General features: G+C 46.8%; 1 protein-coding gene across 7 annotated transcripts in view; it reads right to left on the bottom strand.

Moving 5' to 3' along the window:
- PTPN21 (protein tyrosine phosphatase non-receptor type 21) overlaps window positions 1–21,267 on the bottom strand; it is a 66,334-nt gene that overhangs the window by 15,228 nt on the left and 29,839 nt on the right. For 5 of the 7 annotated variants that reach the window (XM_053666014.1, XM_053666010.1, XM_053666011.1 and 2 more), the window contains exons 5-12: window positions 20,450–20,517; window positions 19,614–19,684; window positions 17,547–17,634; window positions 17,043–17,131; window positions 10,964–11,051; window positions 10,186–10,265; window positions 3,821–3,881; window positions 3,037–3,133 (exon numbers count right to left, since the gene is read on the bottom strand). In XM_053666014.1, coding sequence (XP_053521989.1) covers window positions 3,037–3,133; window positions 3,821–3,881; window positions 10,186–10,265; window positions 10,964–11,051; window positions 17,043–17,131; window positions 17,547–17,634; window positions 19,614–19,684; window positions 20,450–20,517 — 642 coding nt within the window. The remainder of the gene's footprint in view (window positions 1–3,036; window positions 3,134–3,820; window positions 3,882–10,185; window positions 10,266–10,963; window positions 11,052–17,042; window positions 17,132–17,546; window positions 17,635–19,613; window positions 19,685–20,449; window positions 20,518–21,267) is intronic. The other 2 variants (XM_037130209.2, XM_037130213.2) reach the window with 2 other exon arrangements.

Genomic DNA, 21,267 nt, shown 5'->3' with positions numbered 1-21,267 from the left:
CACAGGGCCACCGACTGTGCTTGCTCCCTGGTGGGGACGTAGCCCGCGGGTGCTGAGCTAGTTCACGCACCAACTGCCTGTGAACACTTCCTTACATGGAACTGCGATTTGTTTGCATGAGTTCTTCCAGGATGAACAGAAAAGGCACTAGTCCAGCAGAACTCGAGCTTCTCCAGGTCCAGCAGTGCCACCCGCAGCTGTCCGCCTCACCAGGGGGCAGAAGCCAAGAAGAACCATGCTAAGCCAGCCACCCCTGCCCCTGCTCCTGCCCCCATGCTTTGGCAAGACTGGGATCCACCACTCAGAATCAGGAGTGAGCATACACTTGTCCTGGGCTGGGAAGAGGCATTTTCTTCCAGCCCAGCTGCAGTTCACCTGAAACTGGAATGAGGGTGATCGCTCACACTTCAAGAAAAGCAGCAGTCAAGCCCTTCAGAGAACAGACTTCGAAAAGCATTCTTTTTGTGATTCAAAAGCCTCGTGACAATTTAAGTAACAACTGATTTTCTACGTGAACGCAGCACAGTACAGTGTGGGGACTTCATTCTGGCAGCCGAGAGCCACGAAGGAACAGACTCTAAGGTATCACCACATCCTTCCTGCTGATGCACGACCCTCCTGGTCCCAGTGCTCTACCGTACCTCGGACACACGGGATCTCGGAGTCAGGAGCACCCCCTCTTCTCAATGCTGGCACAGCTCAGGTCCCCCACTCCAGCCTGTCTGGACTAGCCCACCCCCGCCCACCTGGCCACCCAGCCTTCAGCTCCCCTGTGCATCCCACAGACCATCCATTTCTAAATGGATGGTCCATTTCAGCCCATATTGTAAATCACTACATGAAGAACCTAAGGGGAGAAACAACTGGAATCCAGTCAAATGAAAGGGCTGGGCTGATGGGGTCGGAAAGAGAAGCCATGGCACTGGGGAGGCCTTGAGGGACAGGTGGGGGGCAGGCACGCCCAGCTCTCATCGGTGGCAGGGACCACTTCCCAGGGCACATGGGATGGTGCCCCCTCACCGCCAGAGGTCAAGAGCTGCCATGGGACTGGTCATGGTCAAGGGAACGTGAACAGAGGGCGGACAGCCAGGTTCCGGGCTCCCTTGTCCCTGCCGATCTGACCAGCCACATTCCAGTGGGAAGCAGGGGCCTCTTGCCAGTGCACGGAGGCCAGGGAACCTGAAACCTCCCGAGCAAGGAGTCGCCTTGACGGTGAGGCCACGGAGAGTTTAGCACTGTTTGTTCCCACAGCACAACCTGGACTATCCTGACTGCTGGACTATCCTGACCGGACGGAGGCCGGTGGGACATGGACACTCTGGGGGACGGAGCTGCAGGGGCAACACGAGACCCTCCCAGAGGCCGTGCTCGACCTGGATGCGTACTGGGCAGCTGGAGAGGAGGGCAAGGACGGTGGGGTTAAAGCTGGAAGCCAAGTGAGGGAATGTCGTGCAGAGCTGAACACCAGGCGAAGGAACGACCAGCAGGCAGCTGAGACGATCACTTGGCGGCTGCGTGTCCAACAAATCTGGGAGAGTGGACCTGGGAGGTACTCAGTCCTGAGGCACAACAGCAAGTGAGAGGTTTGTAAAGAAACTGGGCTGGATCGGTAGCAGAGGGATGGGGAGAAGGAAGTGATACTATCGCAGTTAGAGGCCATGGGATGCCGCAGATCTGTAACTGACTGGATGTTAAGGGGGAAAAAAGAAAAGAAAAAAACTGCATGCAGCGTGTAATCCAAGCAACCAGGAGAGTGACTCCATCGTAAAGATGAAGGAACACGGAGAAAGGGAAAGGCCAACAGAGTGAAGAGACCCAATTTAATGTTTCGATCCATGTCCCGCAGGTTTGTAACAGCTGGCACTGTTTACTGACTGCTCACCATAAGGCAGGCACTCAGCTGAGGGCACACACGTGCCACAGCTCCCTGAGCAGCATGGTCGTCTAGCAGACATGGGAGTGTGGGGCTGGGACCCCGGACTGAGGAAAGAGGGGGAAGTATAGGTGTGACACTCACCCTTGGAGAAACCAGAAGTGCGGGGCAGCCTGCAAAGAGAGGGAAGGCAGCCAGGGACAGACGGACGCTGGAGGCGTGAGCAACACCGATGGCGCAGGCGGAGGAGGGAGAACCAGCACACTGAGGTCTTTCGAGAAGGAGGGGTTGCTGGAATGTGATGGTAAGAAGGACGTGTGGGGTGCTGAGGACCCGGGAGAGGGCAGCTCGAACAGAGCGGCAAAGGCACACGGAGTAAGCAGGAAACCAGACACAACGCACAGGTGTCTCTTCTGAGAGTGAAGAAGGGGGTAGAAAAGGAAAGGAAAGCAATCACCCCAGAGAGAAGAGGGGGAAATGTCGGGATGTCTGCAGACCCAGGACAAGGAACGCGTAGGAAGGCAACACTAACAAGGCAGAGAAGAGTCTTTTCCCAGGAGTGGGAGGGGCTGGGGTCACCAACCCAGGCAAGGGCAGGACGCAAGGAGGAGAGGACAGCGAAGGTGCAAAACACCCCGAGATGCACAGTCTCCGAGTGCACACCCCAAACACTGCCCACGTCCACGCACGAAACTCTCATCTTTACCACGAGGCCCAGCACAAACACCACAGTCCAGTCCACCCCCCCCCCCGTCCCTTCCAGTTTCCTACCAGTTCCCTACGTGAGCTGAATGGACCTCCTTACTCTCCAAACACCCTAACCTCTTACTGTGCCAATTTATAAACTAAACTTTACCGAGGTATGCACATATGAGAAAAAGCACAGTACACATGGTGGTCGGTACATCCGCAGTTCCAGCACCCACTGGGGGTCCCGGAACACCTGCCCCTCGGAGAGAGAACTGCTGTGCTGCATGTTTTCCACACACGTCCAAGAAGCTGAACACAGTGGCAGCCTGTTCTGCATGTCTGGCTAGAATCACGACGACAACTTTGGATGTCACTTCAGCCAAAATTTATGCTGGCGTCAAGATTTCCACATGTTCACAATGTATTCGAATGGTCATGATTTTCTGAGGCGCTGGAGAAACGGCACACCTCACCTTGAGAAGCGGCGTACGGTTCTGAGTAATGCCCGTTGTAATGCAGCTGGGGCGGCGCGGGCATCCCACAGGGCTGAGGCTGAGGCTGAGGCTGAGGAACAGAAAGTCAGAGACAGGGTTAAAACGCATGGTCCGCACAACACCCGTGGAGTGGTTCTCTGCTGGCTTCTTTCTTGCCACTAAGAAACTTCTAAAGGAGCCAGAGACATTAGACATGAGAAGCAAACACGAAGACCCCATAGCTGCACCCGTCATCTTCACCGCCTCCCAGAAGGGCAAGGCCACGCCTCGGGTGCAGATTTGGACATCAGCACGAGAAAACATCACGGACACAAATGTCCTGGATTCTTCTATAAACATTTGAATACAAGAAGCTTACATGTAGCCCTGGTTGGTGTGGCTCAGTGGACTGAGCACAGACCTGCAAATCAAAGGTCACCGGTTGGATTCCCAGCCTGGGCACATGCCTGGGTTGCAGGCCAGGTCCCCAGTTGGGGCGCATGAGAGGCAACCACACGCTGATGTTTCTCTCCCTCTCTTTCTCTCTCCCTTCCCTTCTCTCTAAAAATAAGTAAATAAAACCTTTAAAAAAAAACATGTAAATAAATAAATATTCAGCTTAACCTATGGAAAAATCACCATTTCTTTGGTCAAAAACAATCATATATCGACACACTTTTGTGGTTCAAAGTGACACCAGCACTGCCACGAGCCTGCTTTACGGAGAAAGACGACTGACATCGCTGAAAGAAGAATGGCCGCCGTAGTTTTCCTTCCTTCTTACCAGAGACATCCTTGAAGAAGACCTCCTCCTGATCAGGTTCACTGTGACGGTCTGAGTTTGCCTGGGAAACAAGACATGTCTTTGAGAAGACCTTACATATAAGCTCACACACACACGACCTTCTAATTCTACCAAAATGAATGAATAAGAAGGTAAAATGACAAGTGCTCTAATACAAAAAGACAAAGTAATATGATCACCAATTTGAGCAAAGGGAGAGTCTCTGTCCTCACGTGGGGCCTCTGCCCCTTCCTGCTGCCCAGATCTCTCTGACCACTCGGTCTGAGCCTCCTCTCAGAGCGTCAGTTGCCTGGATACCAGAGGGGTCCACTGGAGTGATTTTCCCTGGTCCATCCAGAAGCCACTGGAATGACCTCCAGCAGAGAGGAAGGGGGCGGAGCTCTAGGCCACCCACAGACGCAACCCAGAGGAAGCAAGATTCAGGGCAAAGGCATCTGTCCTGTGGGCCAGGTCAGCACGGAGCGCCCCATTACCAGAGCCCTAAAGCCAGAAGCAACGGGGACTGCCCTTAATTAAAAGCCTGCAAACCTTAATGATGGGATACATCTATGGCTTTGATAACTGAAGGATCTGTATCTTTTCTAAGGAACTAAGTTAGGGAAAACAAAAAGGTAGGAAAATCGTTCTAGTGGGCCTATGGTAAGCCCATTTATTTACCTCTCTTTCAGAAAGCTTCTGATTGGTTTTAAATGCACTTTTTAAAAAGCAATGAGAATATTAAGGAGAGTCAACTGACATTTATCAGATAAGCTGAGAGTTTAAACTATTCACAAGGTCCATCTCTGAATAAAATTAAGTCAAAAAGGACCAAGAAAAAAAAGCCCACTTATAATTCTATCGTTTTTAAACAGGCAGGCATTTTTTTGTTGTGTGGTCAGTTTTGTTGAAAATAAGATCTGGGAACCTAAATACTGAGAACTCTTGGCTTTGTGGATGACTTACACGATTTTGTCAAAGCACTTTAAAACAATTTCTCACCATCTATTCCTGGCTCAGGAGCTTACGTGACATGTAATTACTGGTCACAGAAATATTTTGTGACCTTTCGTTGGAGCGCTCTAAGGCCTAAGTACTAGAAAATCCGTAATTATGAGGTGAGCGCATACTCCATTTAACCCGCACATTTTCCATAACATCAGCCCCGTGTCTCATAAACTAACACTCCTTGCACTCCAACAACCGGTGTCTCATGTTCAAACCCTGCACATTAGCTCAACGTCGGGTGAACAGATGTCTCTCAAAGGATGCTCTATTCTGCCAGCATTCGTGTTGCTCAACGGTAAAACAAGTGCAAATTCTATTAGACTGCAGAGGTTCCTGCTATCACTTGGTGACGTATCACACTCGCTGGTAAGAGGCGGAGGAGCCCCTTTCCTGGTGAAACAGGTCAGGTCAGGAGGGTGTGTCTGTTTTTTTTTTTTTTAAACACTCCTTAACTGCATTTAATATATTCCTAAAATCTGCGTCCAGAATTTGAAGACATTGCATTCTGTAGCCTTGAAATGTACTTGGCCTTTGCTCATTCCCTCCATCATCAGGACTAGGTTCAGGCAAACTGGCCCTTTGAAGTTTATATTTAGTCCAGCGACTCACGGAAATGGACTGAACTTTTCAAGTACTATGAATTCAAAACCCAGACGTGCGGAGAAAGGAAGATGCTGATAGAATTCTCTGACATGCCCAGAGCTGCCCAGCCGGCAGCAAAAATAAACTTAAGTGTGTTTAACACAAAGTCCAAGGACACGGGGCTTAGGACACAGGCGGCAACTCCCCCCACGCTCCCTGTTTTGGCTTCCTGGCTGGCAGCTCCCCTGATGTGGGCGACACCGCCCACTGCAGACGCTGCTTCTGCTTCACCCCAACAAACCAGTACCTCTTCCTCCGGCCAAACTATTTGATGGGGTCAGCCTCACCGTCCACTCTAATACTCTAACCTCCTCTTGCTTCTTGCTGATGTTCTTGTGAACGGTGTTTACTGTGAGGTCAGCTATCCTAAACTTAGTATGCAAGAGAGGACAGTGGCTGTGTTTTCCAGACTTTGGGGGCAGCTCACCATGCTGACAGGTGCTGCTAAGATGAGACAGGTGAAGAACTCTTAGAGAAAAATTGCTGGGACGTGTGGGCTGGAGAAGACGAAAGGAGAAAAGGCTGCTGGCCCAAGTCAAATAAATGATAGCACCTGTTGGAACAGTGCTTTATGTGGGGCCCACACCAGCCCCATAAGGGAGAATGATCATTACCCTGATTTCACACGTGAAGAAACTGATACTCAGATTAAGTAAATCACGCCTGGTCACATGGACGAGCAGCAGAACCAGCACTTGAAGGAGGCGGGTCTGTCAGCTTCCCGACTACAGGCTCCTGCCAGCTGATTATTCGTCTGACTCCCAGCCCCAGCCCTGTGACCTGTGAGCTCCACGGAGGCCAGAGCGGAGGCCAGAGCGGCACCATGGCCTTGCTGGTGCCGGTGCCAGGCACACAAGGAAGCCCTCAGTGTTCGCTGAACAAATGATACAGCAAGTGAGGCTGAAAGTGAGGCTTATTCCTAAGCACTTACAGTTGAGCTCGTTTTTCTCAGAGTTGTCTGAATTTGCTTTGTGAGCTTCTTTTTTTATATATTTATGGCTGGTGCAGAGGAATGAGATTCTGATGAACAAAAAAGATGTGCTGGATGGTGGAAATACCTAGAAAATGTTAGTCTCTGTGGCTTTCCTCAAATGGAACAGCGGTTACTTTACCTCCCCCCAGACCTATCACAGGGTCTTCAAACCCTGCAGCAGGCCTTGAAGAAGTGGGGCACCCCCCCCACCGCTCCCCAGGCAGGGCCTTCTCCAGTGTCTCCTGATCCATCATCCCATCAATATGTATCAGCTCTGAGTGTGCAGCAAGGGGACACTCAAGGAGCGAAGTTTCCCTTTCTATGCAAATGGAATCCATCTCCTGAGTCACCGGTGGCCCCAGATGGACCAGACACCCAGCATCCGCTGTCCAGCACCAGGCCTGCCGCTGTCTCATGAAACGCCCACCACACTTGAGTTTGCCCTTTTGGACCATGAGGACGAGTCTACAGCCACTTTAGAATTGTTATAATATTGACCACTTAACAGTCTAGGTTGAGAGCCTTAAGTGAGCATAAAAATTAGAATTATTTTCCATTTCATTACCTATCAAAATATTAAAAGCCAAGAATTCGTTTACTTCACCTGGGGCCCGAGTGCTCACAATGCAACATTTGTTTCCCACAGAATGAAGTGGATATCAACCGTCACAGATAATTACAGAGGAAAAAATACTTCATGGAAACGGACTTCCACAGTCCACTGCATGTACAGAGACTGAAACAATGTGGCACCGACCGACCAGTACGGATGCCTCCTGGAAAAGGGATTATGTTTCTGCTTTATCCAAAATGATTGGTTCTCCGTTATTTTCCAGGAAAAGAATGAACTAAGGTAACGATGGCTCAATATTATGAACACTCTTAAACTTATGAAAGGCTTTATACTTATGAAGAGGCTGTGTTCCAACTGACTGCATGCCTACTCCTGGAATCTCTGAACACACTCCTGCATAAAAATAGTGTCCCACAGCTGGGTGGAGCCAGGCCCTCCCAGAGGAGCCGCAAATGCAGCGCTGCTGGCCCGGCGGCACCACTGCGTCAAGCCCGCAGGAGGAACGCTTCCGCCCGCAAATGCACCCAGAACTCCATGCCCGACAGCGAGCCGTGGGTCCCCACACCCACAGAAAACAGGGCTGCTCCTCCCAGTCAGTTGGGGTTTTCCAAAACCCCACCACCAGGCCAGCAGCGGGACGCAGATAAAAACACGGGAAGAGGGGGTACAGAGGAGAGGGGAACAGGGGCCCAAGTGCCCCTCAGTGGATGGTTCTGCCAAATGGACCCCCCGGGCCTTTCCTTCTCTTTTCTCTCAGGAGTCTCTGCACGTTTTGTCCTGGCTGGAGGTTTTCTTTACACGTGGGTCCCCGTAAACACAAGCACTTCCCCAGCCTTGCCTCTTCCTTCCTGGCCCAAAGGGACAAAATGTCCTTTTAAGACTTTGCCCCCCAACTGGCCATCAGTAATGAAAGGAAATCAACCAGGAGCAGAAGGGCTCTCCTCCCCTGCAATCCCGTCACTGTGTCACCCAGGTGTCTTTCATTCACGGCACCTCCCCCCAAGGCCCCTGCTGACCACGGGGCACAAAGACGAATGAGAGGAGAGCCTGCCCTCCTGGGGCTCTGGCCGACAAGACAGACAAACCATATTCGGGTTGGAACAGCAGACACAAGCTGTCACGTCTAGCATGTGGCCAACAGCACAGGCTCTAGTCGCCCTGTCCCCAGTGACTGGTTACGGGGCAGGGGAGCACCATCTCACACCTCTAGGTCTCCACACCTCCACCCAGAAAGGGGCAATAGTAATTGCACCAGACAGAGCTACTGTAAAGATTAAAGGAGATAAAAGCTCCCAGCATAATGCGGAACACAGAAAAGCATTTCCTGAATCACAATTATTATCATGAAAGTGGTAGGAAAAGACAGGGCTTTGAGAGTGGTACCAAGGACTAAGCAAACGAAATGCATGGTGGCTACGCAGTGGCTGCACCGGAGTGGTTTAAACCGGATCTCACAGGGTGACAAGTCTGCCAGAAGAGAGGAGGAGGGGCACCCCAGCCAAGTCCTGGGGCTGCGGGGGCACTGCCACCGTACGGGCCGGTGGGTCTGGGAACTGAGAGAGATCAAGGGGCGGCTGGGCAGACAGACTCGGGAGTCACAGGAGACTGCAGTGACCCCGTAGCTGAGGAAGGGTGGGGGAGAGGAGCAGGCTCAGGTCTGGTCCTGAGCTGGACCTCTGAGAGTGATGCTCCACCTTTTGCTCATCTAGCCAAAAATAGAGAAAAAAATCAAAAAAATTTTTTGATTTTTTAAAATTGATTTTTAGAGAGAGAGAAGGAAAGGAGAGAGAGAGAAGGAAAGGAGAGAGAGAAAAAAACATCAATTTGTTGTTCCACATTTTAATGCATTTATTGTTTGCTTCCTGTACGTGTCCTGACCAGGGATGGAACCAGATATATTTTGAAGGCACAGAAGCTGCAGCTTCCTGATGAACTGGATGTGGATGAAAGAGGGAGACAGGAATCAGGCAGAAATTAGGCAGGTTTGGGGCTGGTGAATACAGTGCTGTCATTTGTCAAAAAGGAGAAGGGAAGAGCAGGCTTGGGGGCAGGAAGCAGAGGAGCAAATCAAGAGTTTGGTTTTAGCCCTGGCTGGTGTAGCTCAATGAACTGAGCACAGGCTGCGAACCAAAGGGTCGCCAGTTCAATTCCCAGTCAGGGCACATACCGAACTGGAGGTGCCTCTTAGGTACCCAAGCAGAGATGTCAGCTAAGGCAAGTGCCCAGGGAGAAGATGGGACTAGATATAGGGTCAGACGCACTTCCAGCACAGGGAGGCTGTTTGTACGCCTGAGGCAAGGCAAATCCCCTAGGGACCGAGTGGGTGAGATGAGGTCTGAGGGTTCAACCAGCAAAGGTGAGTAAGAAGAAACAGCCTGGAAAGAGGACACTCAGGAGAGGACGCGGTCCCCACAGCCGAGGAACAGCTGGGTGCAGGAAGGAAGGGGTGGTCAGCGGGTGAGTGCTGCTGAGGGGTCACGTGAAAGAACTCCTGAAATGGCCCCTGGGTGAAGGCCACTGCCTCTGAGACAGGCAGCGGAAACAGGACGGAGGTGGGAGAGAAGGCAGGTTATGCACGACTCTGTTGGAGAAACTTGCTAGGAAGGAGAGCGGAGAGTGGCCGCTGCGGCCGCAGGGCACTGGGAATAAAGGAGACGTGTTTTCAGGTGTGAGGTATTAACAGCATGGCTGTGTGCCGAAGGGGACCAACGATGCAGCAGGGGCTGGGGAGGGGACCCAGGGGGCTAAGAAAAACGTACATCAGGGAGAAGAAAATAAATGCTTCAAATGGCTTGAAAAGTGAAATTCTTTAATTCTAAATTAAAGAATTTAAAGAAATTTAATTCTTTAATCAGCATTATACAAAATGCTGATTTTAAAAAAAGGCTATTCCCTTTCTAACTTTCGAGAATTAGAATGATCCTAGTAAATAAGTAAAAGAGATCTTAAAGGCATATATGTAGTTATTAGATGTTGGTCCAAAGCCAAAATGAAAAAAATAATTTGAGAAATTTCATTTCAACACACAAAGAGTTTACCATAAAAATCCCACTAAAATGGCATCTTTCATAGAATTTCCCTTTCCAGATGACACAGTACGGCTCGAGATCCAAACTTCACACTCGCGGTTTCCCGCGGTTTCCCACAGTTCCCTGGGCCGGTCACACTTACAGGCTGCACTGGTTCAGTCTGTAAAACCTGTGCCTCGCGACACACAGTCTCCACACGTACTTCGCTGTTTCCATGTCTTCCTAGCAAACAAAACATGCATAAAATAAGCGAAAGCACATTTACAACTGGCTACCAAGCAAATCTGAGGACAAGACATAACTGGATGACGTATTATATCAAGTCACTTAACACGCTGTGATTCTTTCATCTCTAATACCGTGTCTTCATAGAGTGCTATAATTAGGTATGAAGACAGAAAATCTATTCTAACAATGTGATTCCTGCTTTAAACAAGCTCAATATGACTTAGACATTTAAAAATTATGAAAATATCAACTTTTATTTTAACAAATAGATAACTCAAAGACATTTTCAAACAAAACATTTGACTCGGCAACTCAATACTGCCTTTGTCAAGACAGCAAAAGCAAATAACTGTGGAATAACCTTTCTATTGAGCCATTCATGTGTCAATGGAAATTGAGCCATTAGTGCTTACCTCCCCCCTTCTTAGTCCCTTAAGTTTAATTTAAAGACCCTCACGATCAGGCAGTATTGATTCAAGGACTCATTCATTCAACAATATTATCTGAGCAACCGCCTTTGCCAAAGGTACTATTATGATGAAAGCGACCTTATGCAAAATGTTATAAAATCTTACATTTTATAAAACTGTAAAACATTATAATTTTAATGCCACTCCCCCCCCCATACACACACAAATGCTAACTTGTTAAGGCTCAGAAAGTCACCCATGCGATTCCTACTGTCCACTCACAGTCTGAAACTGGACGGTCTCCTCTTTGCTCGTCAGCTCCAACGCAAAAAAGGACTTGTTGTGGGACATGTTAGCAATGTCGTGCCACCTGCAGAGCGACAGAAGATGGCAACGTGAGTGCTCACGTTTGCACCAGGAGACAGATTCCTTCTTGAGCCTGATGCATAAGATACTGTGTGTTCATTATTTCAGAAAGAAAACCTGTTTGAATCAGCTGGCATGTGTTTTCTAGCTGAAGCGACAACACCTAGCTGCAGAAAGTAAATGCATACATACCAAATATGGCCAAAGAGTGTCAAAATGTAAAACGTATTTACCCTCACTTGCCACATTAATTGAATCAAAGATCCCTATATTAGCTGGTGGCCAGTGCCTCCTTTCTTCATTCAACAAACACCTTAAAGGGCTTGTGTTATAACAAGGCCAGAAATTCTGTTAGGTCTCAGGGGTACTAAACTCAGTAAGGCACAGCACTTCCCTAGAAGGGGCACAGTTGGAGGGTGAGGGGAAAAAGAGAGAAGCACTCAAGTACTGTTAAGTTTTGTAGGCTGGATAAGATAAAACCCAAAGGTAGAGGAGGGGTGCTCTGACAAGCTTTAGGGTGACGATGAAGTTCAAATGCTAGGAACCCAAAGAGTCAACTATTCTATTCTGGATGTGTTCACCAGTATTCAAAATCCTACCCTGAGCTTTGTAACTATTTTATGATGGTTAGACTTTATATAGTAATATTTGATTTTATGATATAACTGTAATTTTATAAATGGGAAAATGGGTCTGGAAGAAAAAATTTTACTGCTCTTCATTATATTATTTAAATTTTATTAAAATAAATAAAATTAATTTGTAGTGATCCAATATGGAACTGTTAAATCTGAAGATTATGAGTATCATATTAAAGACAACTTTTGAAATTCCCATCCGTGAGATGAAGGGAGTTAGCCGATGTCTCCAGTTTCCATGTGGCCCTTGGGGCCTGTTAGGTCTGGCCCTTCCAGTGGGGTCCAGATCCCGTCCCCACCCCCCAACTCAGCATACTGGGAACACTTAACGAGCCCACGACAGCAATGGCCCAAAGGGAGAGCCAGTGCCGTCCAGTCTAGGAAGGGGAATCTGCTCCCCAAGCCATGTTCACTCACTGTGGTCATAATCACCATGAGAACTCAGGACCCCAAAATAAAGTAAAGCAAAGAAAATGAAGGAAGAGATGCCTGCTTAGGGAAAAAAAATCTGGAGAGGAATAACTAGTCCCCAAGAAGAAATAGTAGGGATAGTTTAGGAAGCTTAAATGGGGTGGAAGTGGAGGGATTTATTTTTAAAGCAAAGTAAGGGGAATAAAAGAATCTGTTTAATAAAGGGATAAATAAATGTTAAACACAAAGAAACCAAAAAACAAAACTGATATAATGTAAACTTTTAATTTTTCATCAAGAGATGACAGAATCTAATAGGGAGAATCTCAGTAAAACTGCAAATATTTCTATGAAATGACACTTTAAATTTTAGCTTATGACTTTTGACCTCCGCCAAGATGGAGACGTAGGTGGAGGAACCACCTTGCCTCTGTGCACAACCAAATCTAAGAACAACTATTTTTCACAACAATCACAACCAAGCCACATGGAAAATCGAAAATACAGAGTCCAAAGACAACTAAATACTCAGCTAAACCGGTAAGAGAAGCGAAACCAGCAGCAGAGCAGGTTGGCAAGAAAAACTCCCCGAACAGGTGGTGCCCGGCGCTGATCGCGGGCTGGCTACCAGAGCGCACAGGGAAGAGGCGGGGGGGGGGGGGGGGGGCTGTCTCGGTCGGTCGCGCGCATCTGCGTGCGGAGAAACCAGTGAGAAGGGAAGCTTGCGCGAGGCAGCAAGCTCGCACAATTCCGATCTGATAAACAAGCCCAGGGCGAGTAGTGTGACTGGATGGGCTGGGCTAGCGGAGAGGACCGCCATTGCTCCCTCTCTGACCCCGCCCCCACATATAGCGTCACAAACTAGCGACCTGGGTCGCCCCGTCCTGGTAAACAACTAAGGCTTCGCTCCGATTACTTAACGGCACGAATAGACCAAAAATGGCTCTACGACAACTCAGAGCCTCAGAACCCATAGATCTAAGCGATGAAGAAATAGCCAGTCTTTCAGATGCACAGTTCAAAACACTGGTTATCAGGATCCTTACAGAACTGGTTGATTTTAGTCACAAATTAGAGAAACATATGGAAGCTAAACTAATTGAAATGAATGGTAATAGAAAGGAAACCAATAGTAATGGAAAGAAAATTGGGACTCAAATCAAGGGAGTGGACCACAAGGAAGGAAAAAATGATCAAACAGAAAAGAATGAAGAAATAAGAATTCAGAAAAATGAGGAAAAACTTAGGAACCTCCAGGACATCTTTAAACGTTCCAACATCTGAACTATAGGGGTACCAGAAGGGGGAAAGGCACAGCCACCAGTGGAAACTTATTTGAACAAATAATAAAGGAAAATTTCCCCAATCTGGCAAAGGAAATAGACTTCCAGGAAATCCAGGAAGCTCAGAGAGTCCCAAAGAAGTTGGACCCAAGAAGGAACACACCAAGGCACATCATCATTACATTAGCCAAGATTAAAATGAAGGAGAGAATCCTAGAAGCAGCAAGAGCTAAGGGAACAGTCACCTACAAAGGAGTTCCCATCAGACTGTCAGTGGATTTCTCAAAACAGACCTTACAGGCAAGAAGGGGCTGGAAAGAGGTATTCCAAGTCATGAAAACCAAAGACCTACAACCAAGATTGCTCTACCCAGCAAAGTTTTCATTTAGAATGGAAGGACAGATATAGTGCTTCTCAGATAAGACCAAATTCAAGGAGTTCATCAGCACCAAGCCCTTATTATATGAAATGTTAAAGGGACTTACCTAAGAAAAAGAAGATAAAAAAGATGAACAGTGAAAGGACAGCAAACTCACAGTTACTAACAACCACACCTAAAACAAAGGCAAACTAAGAGGATAGCTAGATCAGGAGCAGAACCATAGAAATGAAGATCTCATGGAGGGTTAGCAACAGGGGAGTGGGAGGAGGAGAAGGGAGGAGAAGGTACAGAAAATAAGTAGCATAGACAGTAGATAGAAAATAGATAGGGGGGAGGGTAAGATTAGTAGGGGAAATACAGAATCTAAAGAATTTGAGACACATGTTCATGAACTAAAGGGGGAAATGGTGAGGGAGGGGCATGCAGGGTGGAGGGGAATGGAGGGGGGGAAATAGAGCAAATGTAATGGCATAATCAATTAAAAAAATGAATTTTAAAAAATAAAAAGATTGAAAGACATGGCCCTATTTACTATCTTTAAGATATAAACCGGAGCCCTGGCTGGTGTGGCTCACTAGATTGAGCGCCAGCCTACAAACCAAAGGGTTGCTGGTTTGATTCCCAGTCGAGGGCACATGCCTGGGTTGCAGGCCTGGTCCCCAGTAGGGGGCGAGTGAGAAGCAACCATGCATTGAATTTCCCTCCCTTTTTCTCCCTCCTTTCCTCTCTCTAGAAGTAAATAAATAAAATCTTTTAAAAAGAAAGATATAAACTGGAACACAGAATACTGAAAATGAAATTTAAGCCACCTGCAATTTCATTTTCAGCATCAGCCACTATGAGCACATCGCTACATATCTTTTCCGTTTTCCTTACTCCATACCTTCTAATATTTCCATAAATGAATAGTGTCATTTTTTTATAATCAGTAAAAAAAAAAACATTACAAAACATCACTGAAATCTGCTTAGATGTTATTATTTTAGGAATTATGATACATTAACTGGAGTCAGAGAAAGCCCTAGATTTTCCACAAGAAATAATAGCCCTAGAAACCAGAGCTCCAATGAAAAGTTCACATCGTAACAAAGAACACGTCCAAATAGTAAGAAAAGGGGCACGCTCTTTTAAGCATGTCCTAAGTGGACCATCATTGTAAGCGCCATTTTCTGCTTTTTTGGTTTTTTTTTTTTTTTTTTTTTTTTTTTTTTATATTTTTTTATTTGTCTTTAGAGGGGAAGGGAAGGAGAGAGGGAGAGAAATAATGTATGTGCCTTTGATGAGCAGGGCTGCTTTTTTGGTTTTGAAGAAGGAGGCTTACAAAGAGAACCACTGCGGCCAGGGCTGGTTTATTCCAGGGAGGGCATATTTCCATTTTCCAGGGAGACCTTGGGAGAGACTTATAAACAATATAACCAGCACAGGGACTAAAAAATACCATCATCAGGAGTCCCAGGGAATGTACAGAATATGCGAGAAAAGTACCGAAACAGGGACTTCCGCCAAGATGGAAGCGTAGGAGGAAGCACTGCGCCTTCTCACACAGCCAAGTTTAAAAACAACAAAGTTTTAGCAACAAAAACACAGCCAAACCACAGAAAATTGAACTATATGGAAGTCTGACAACGAACTCTTCAGCCAAACCTGTAAGAGGGGCAGAGCCAGCAGCAGAGCGGGGTCGGGCAGGAAAGATCAACCGGACCGACCAGGGCCGCAACCCAGGCGCGCCGGCAGCCGCAGTTGGATCCCAGGTGTGGAGTAGCAGCGGGTGGACCCACTGAGGGCGCAAGGCGGAGGACCCACTGAGGGCTGACCACAGTCACACACTTGAGCGCAGATAAACCGGTGAAGGAGCGAAGCGGTGAGACAGACTGTGCAGGCCCCAGTGGCGGCAAGTGGAAGAGAAGACCGCCGTTGTCCCTCTCTGACCCCGCCCCCACGTACAGTGTCACAAACCAGCGACCCCGCCCCCACGTACAGCGTCACAAACCAGCGACCTGGGTGGCCCCGCCCTGGTGAACACCTCCTCGTACATAACAGGCACGAACAGATCAAAACATGGCTCAAGAACAACTCAGAGCCCCAGAGCCAATAAATCTAAGTGATGAAGAAATAGCCAAACTCTCAGATACACAGTTCAAAACAATGGTGATCAGGATGCTCACAAAACTGGTTGATTTTAGTCACAAATTAGAGGGACATATGAAGGCTAAACTAATTGAAATGAATGGAAATGCACAGGAAACCAATAGTAATGGAAAGGAAACTGGGACTCAAATCAAAGGAGTGGACCAGAAAGAGGAAAAAAATGACTAAACAGAAAACGATGAAGAAACAAGAATTCAAAAAAAATGAGGAGAGGCTCAGGAACCTCCAGGACATCTTTAAACGCTCCAACATCCGAATTATAGGGGTACCATAAGGGGAACAGGAACAGCCACGAGTGGAAAACTTATTTGAACAAATAATAAAGGAGAATTTCCCCAATCTGGCAAAGGAAATAGACTTCCAGGAAATTCAGGAAGCTCAGAGAGTCCCAAAGAAGTTGGACCCAAGAAGGAACACACCAAGGCACATCATAATTACATTGGTCAAGATTAAAATGAAGGAGAGAATCCTAGAAGCAGCAAGAGCTAAGGGGATAGTCACCTACAAAGGAGTTCCCATCAGACTGTCTGTGGATTTCTCAAAAGAGACCTTACAGGCAAGAAGGGGCTGGAAAGAGGTATTCCAAGTCATGAAATCCAAAGACCTACATCCGAGATTGCTCTACCCAGCAAAGCTTTCATTTAGAATGGAAGGGCAGATAAAGTGCTTCTCAGATAAGATCAAATTCAAGGAGTTCATCATCACCAAGCCCTTATTATATAAAATGTTAAAGGGACTTATCTAAGAAAAAGAAGATAAAAAAGATGAACAGTGAAAGGACAGGAAAGTCGCAGGTATTAAGAACCACACCTAAAACAAAAGCAAACTAAGAGGACAGCTAGATCAGGAGCAGAACCATAGAAATGGAGATCACATGGAGGGTTAGCAACAGGGGAGTGGGAGGAGAAGAAGGTACAGAAAATAAGTAGCATAGATGGTAGGTAGAAAATAGACAGGGGAGAGGGCAAGAATAGTATGGGGAATATAGAATCTAAAGAACTTGAGACACGTGGTCATAAACTAAAGGGGAGGAATGGTGGGGGAGGGGGTGTGCAGAGTGGAGGGGAATGAAGGGGGGAATAGAACTGTAATGGCATAATCAATAAAACATATTTTTTAAAAAAGGAAAGTACCGAAACATCACAGGAGGCCTTCCATTCTTGTGTTTCACGAAGATGCCTTCAAGACATGCGCCAACAGCTATGTCACTGCCTTGGCTGTCCTACAAGGAAAGGAAACACTCGGGCAGCAGATGCAGAGAACCACAGCCACTCCTCGTTCCCTGAACTTGCGCCCATGAAATGTTCAGACAACATACAGGATGACTATTCTGAAGGGGAAAAGTCAAAGTTACAAATGAACCCCCTTGCAAATATGTGTGAGTACAGGAAGAGATGGACTCCTTAAGGAACTCTCTTTCAAGAGCACTCAAAAGAACACACTGCAAAACACAAATATGTTTTACTTCAAAATCTTGGCCACAAGGACCTCAGCTTTTAAATTTCCAGCCTTTCTCATGTCTTCGGCCTGTGCTCAACAGGCCCCTGGAGGCCTCCCCGGTGCCCCCTCGGAGTTGCCCAGGCTGACTTTGGAAAGGCCCAGCCTTCGCGTCCCACTCACCTTCACGTCCCACTCACCTTTGCAGGGTAGCTCTCCTCCCCGTAGCCTTCCATTCTTTCCACCTCCTGCATGAACAGCATTTCGGCATCAGGAGCTGGAAGCCCTCTGCAACCCAAAGGATGTTGGTGAGGTTAGTCACAAAACTAAAAACAAATGAAAACAACAAAAAGAAGCTTTTCTAAGACACTACAGACAAATTTGGCATAAAACACTATACATACTTCAAGTTTCTAAGCATCTGTAATTGCTTGTATCAGTCCATCAATATCAACTAAAAACTGACTACATGCAAAGCACTGTGGGCCACTGAGGTTTAGTTACAGTAGATTCTGCCCCTTGTACCTTAGGCAGGCAAGGGGAACGCAGGGAATAAGACAACCACCTGAAACGTCTTCAGTAAAAGCTAAAATTCTCTCTACACCACTGAGTAACAGCTTATTCCCCAAAGTATCGGGCAATACTAAGCATCGTGTGCTAAATGCCAAATGATGAAAGTGCAGGAAATAATGAGTTGGAGGATGGAAATCCTTTTTAGCTCCGGTGACAGAATTGCAAGGGAGGGTGGGAAGGTGGTGCGGGTAAAGAAAGTGCTCAACTGCATGGACACCTGCCTCTCCAGCCTCGTCTTCTGCTGCTCCCCCACACCCAAGGGGCACCCCACACTGCCACCATCCCAAAGTCTGCATTTCTGTGAGTACACCATGTTCCCTCATGCCTCTGGGCCTTTGCACACACTAATCCCTCTCCCTGGTCTACCTGTCACTCATCTGTGCACCCGGTCAATCCCTAATATCCTTCAAGACCTTGCCTATGCATCTCTCACTCCTTCTCTATCCCTCGCTGTGAGCCCCCCGAGTCTAAGTCAGATGCCCCCACTCTGCGCAGGCCCACCACATTTCTCCCACTGCTCCTATACTCTTTTCTTAGAATTATAATTACTACCACAGCCGGTAGTCCTGCCTGCCCCTTAGACTGCAACACAGGAAATACATTCTCCATGGCAAGGGACAGTTCCATTTATCTTTGTGCCACTCCATCCAACACTCCACCTCACAAGAACAATCATCGCAAACTATCTTCTAAGGGGATGAACAAATGAATGAATGAAAGTAACAAAAGACAAGTGATGGGAGTCCAAGGGATTAATTGTGCTGGGAAAACTTGGTTCATCTGGGACAGCAGAAGGTAAAGCTGGAAAGGCAGGATGTAACAATTGACAGGAGGCCTTGAATCCCAGGGGTAGAGAGCTCAGGCTAGTGAAAAGCAAGAAAAGATTCATGAGCATCTGAGAAAGGGGGTGGAGGGATAGATAAGAGGAAAGTGATGTTTTAGAAGATTAATCCTTTGTGAGCAAGTGTATGGATTTGCGTGGAGAGAGACTAAAGGTTATTTTTAATGGGAGGGGATGAACAATAAGTTATAATTAGACAGACCTGAGTTCAAATCCCACCTCTACCACATGTAACTTAGGGCAAGCTATTTAGTCTTTTTGAGCTTGGCTTCCCCAATCTGTAAGGAGATAATAACATTTACCTTAAAGAGTGGTCATAAGAATTTAATGATACGTCAAGTACTTGGAACTGTGTGGTATTTGGTTTAGAGGAACACCCAGAATTCTCTAGGAGAGGGTTTTTCTTACAGACTAATACAGATTCACAATCAAAGAAAGTCACGCAATAAGTGCTATAGCTCGGAGCACAGACAGTGTCCCTGGAAGATAGAGACACAGCTTCCAAAGGTGTGCGAGGATGGAAGAAGCCTGCACTCGCTGCATCGCAAAGAAAACACATCTCTCCAGTCTTGAATGGGTCTACAAAGGACCTTTAACACGCGGGGTGGCGGGTGGACGCCCTTCAATGACTGGCTGCTTTGGACGTTCTCGGCTTCCTCGCTGATACAACGTGGGCAATAAACGAGCTAATATGCGTAAGTGCGTGGACCAGCACTTGGCCCAGACCGAGTGCCACGAAAACGTCGGGGACTCACAGTGGTGGCTATAGACTGAAGTGCGTCAATGCTGATTTGCCAAGTTCAAACAGGCATTAGTTTCATACTATTTCCACGCCTCGTTTTCGTAGCATTACCTGTATTTCTGGTGCAGCAGGGCCACTTTTTGGGTTGCTTCTTCCAATACTTTTTCATCCTGTAACCACCCCTGAAGAAAACAAACTGCAGTGAGTATGTAAACAAGTCACCCCAAATTTCTTGGGAATAATCATTGCGACTGACTAACCAACTCGTGTCACCCCAAGTAGGGCTGGTATTAATATGAGGGCACTTTACTTAAGTGCGTAATCATGCTCTTTCTAAGGCAGTAAGTGGCTTCTGCTCAGGAGCCAAACGCCTGCCCTGCCTTCTCAGTTTGTCCCAGAGAAAGTTCCAGGGGAGTCATTTCAGGATGGTAACGCCCAACAGCCAGTGTCGAGCCCAGCACAGCAAAGGCGTCCGTGTGTCCCCGGCGGGCTGTGCGGACGACAGAGCAGAGCCGTGCCAGTGCCCAGTGTCTCTGGACTCGGCAGCGACGACCAAAAAGCAGAAGGCAGTGTCATTTTGTCATCTACTTTGTAAGCTGTTGATGAGAAGCCAAATGTACTTCAACATAATTTTGTGGGGTTTCAAGCCTTCGGTTCAAAGCAAAGCCTCTGTGTGGTTCCTCAGAAGCTGGACACGAACCCCTCCCTTTAGACCCACAGCCAAAAACATGAGACAAATTTGTCTGGCTATGGGCCCTTCAGTGTCCGTGGGTTGATCAAGACCCAAAAAACGCGTAACAGCAAAAGCATTTATATTTGAGTTGTTCATAAAAAGGAACTGGTTTTAACACTGCAGTAGGTGTACCATATGGACTTCATTTCAGGGATTATTCAGGGTATGGAAACTAACTGTTTACACAAAGGCTGAATGTCAAAGGGAGGCTTACCACAGGAAATAAGGCGAATTTCTGAAGAAAGTCCTGGGATTCATACTGATCAAAGTCACCAAAATCAGCTATGCAAAATGACAAATATTCACGTCAATTATGTTTAATTTGTGTAGCAAAACACGCACAACTAAATTCAATATGTGATATATAGATGGTGTGTTTATAATTCAGAAGTCAAATTTGCTTTACAGCTATAAAGTATATGTTTAAAAAATATCATTTTGAAAAGTTAGGTAGATTCACGTGTCTCTTGACTAGGGAAAATGTCTGTTAATAAAATGAAAAAAGCACAAACTATATGTAACATGATCTCATTTTTACCATTAAAAAAACCAAACATAACTACCTTACTTGTGCACAGAAAAATGTCAGGAAGAAACCAAAGTGTTCACAGTAGTGATTACCACCAGGAAATGGAATCAGATCTGAGTATGTTACTGCAGGACGTACCTGCTTGGAAATTTGTGGCTTTAAAATAAATTGCTAGTTCAACAACTACCAAGTTCATGAAAAACTAAGTCTTCAAGCCAAAGATGACACGTAAGAAGATTCAGAGCACCTAGAAGGAAGGTAGTTCCATGTGTATTAGGCATTTGTTTGTCTAGAAATGGTGAGTGCCTCCATGCTGGCTACTAGCTGAAGGAATTTTATAAATACTCTTTCTGATTAAATTTCAATCCCCCAAATTAAATACCAGTTATCATTTGAAATAATGCCCCCACGAGGAGTCTTCCCAAACTCTGGGTGCTTATATATCCACATAAATGCATACAGATTGGACATGTGAAAAGTGACAGAACTCAACAATTCAAAAA

Source organism: Artibeus jamaicensis, unplaced genomic scaffold, assembly GCF_021234435.1.
Source record: "Artibeus jamaicensis isolate MK-2021 breed Jamaican fruit bat unplaced genomic scaffold, CSHL_Jam_final contig_444, whole genome shotgun sequence".
Taxonomy (NCBI): Eukaryota; Metazoa; Chordata; class Mammalia; order Chiroptera; family Phyllostomidae; genus Artibeus; species Artibeus jamaicensis.
The sequence above is the reverse complement of the archived record's forward strand: the minus strand, read 5'-3'. Positions and strand labels throughout refer to the sequence as shown.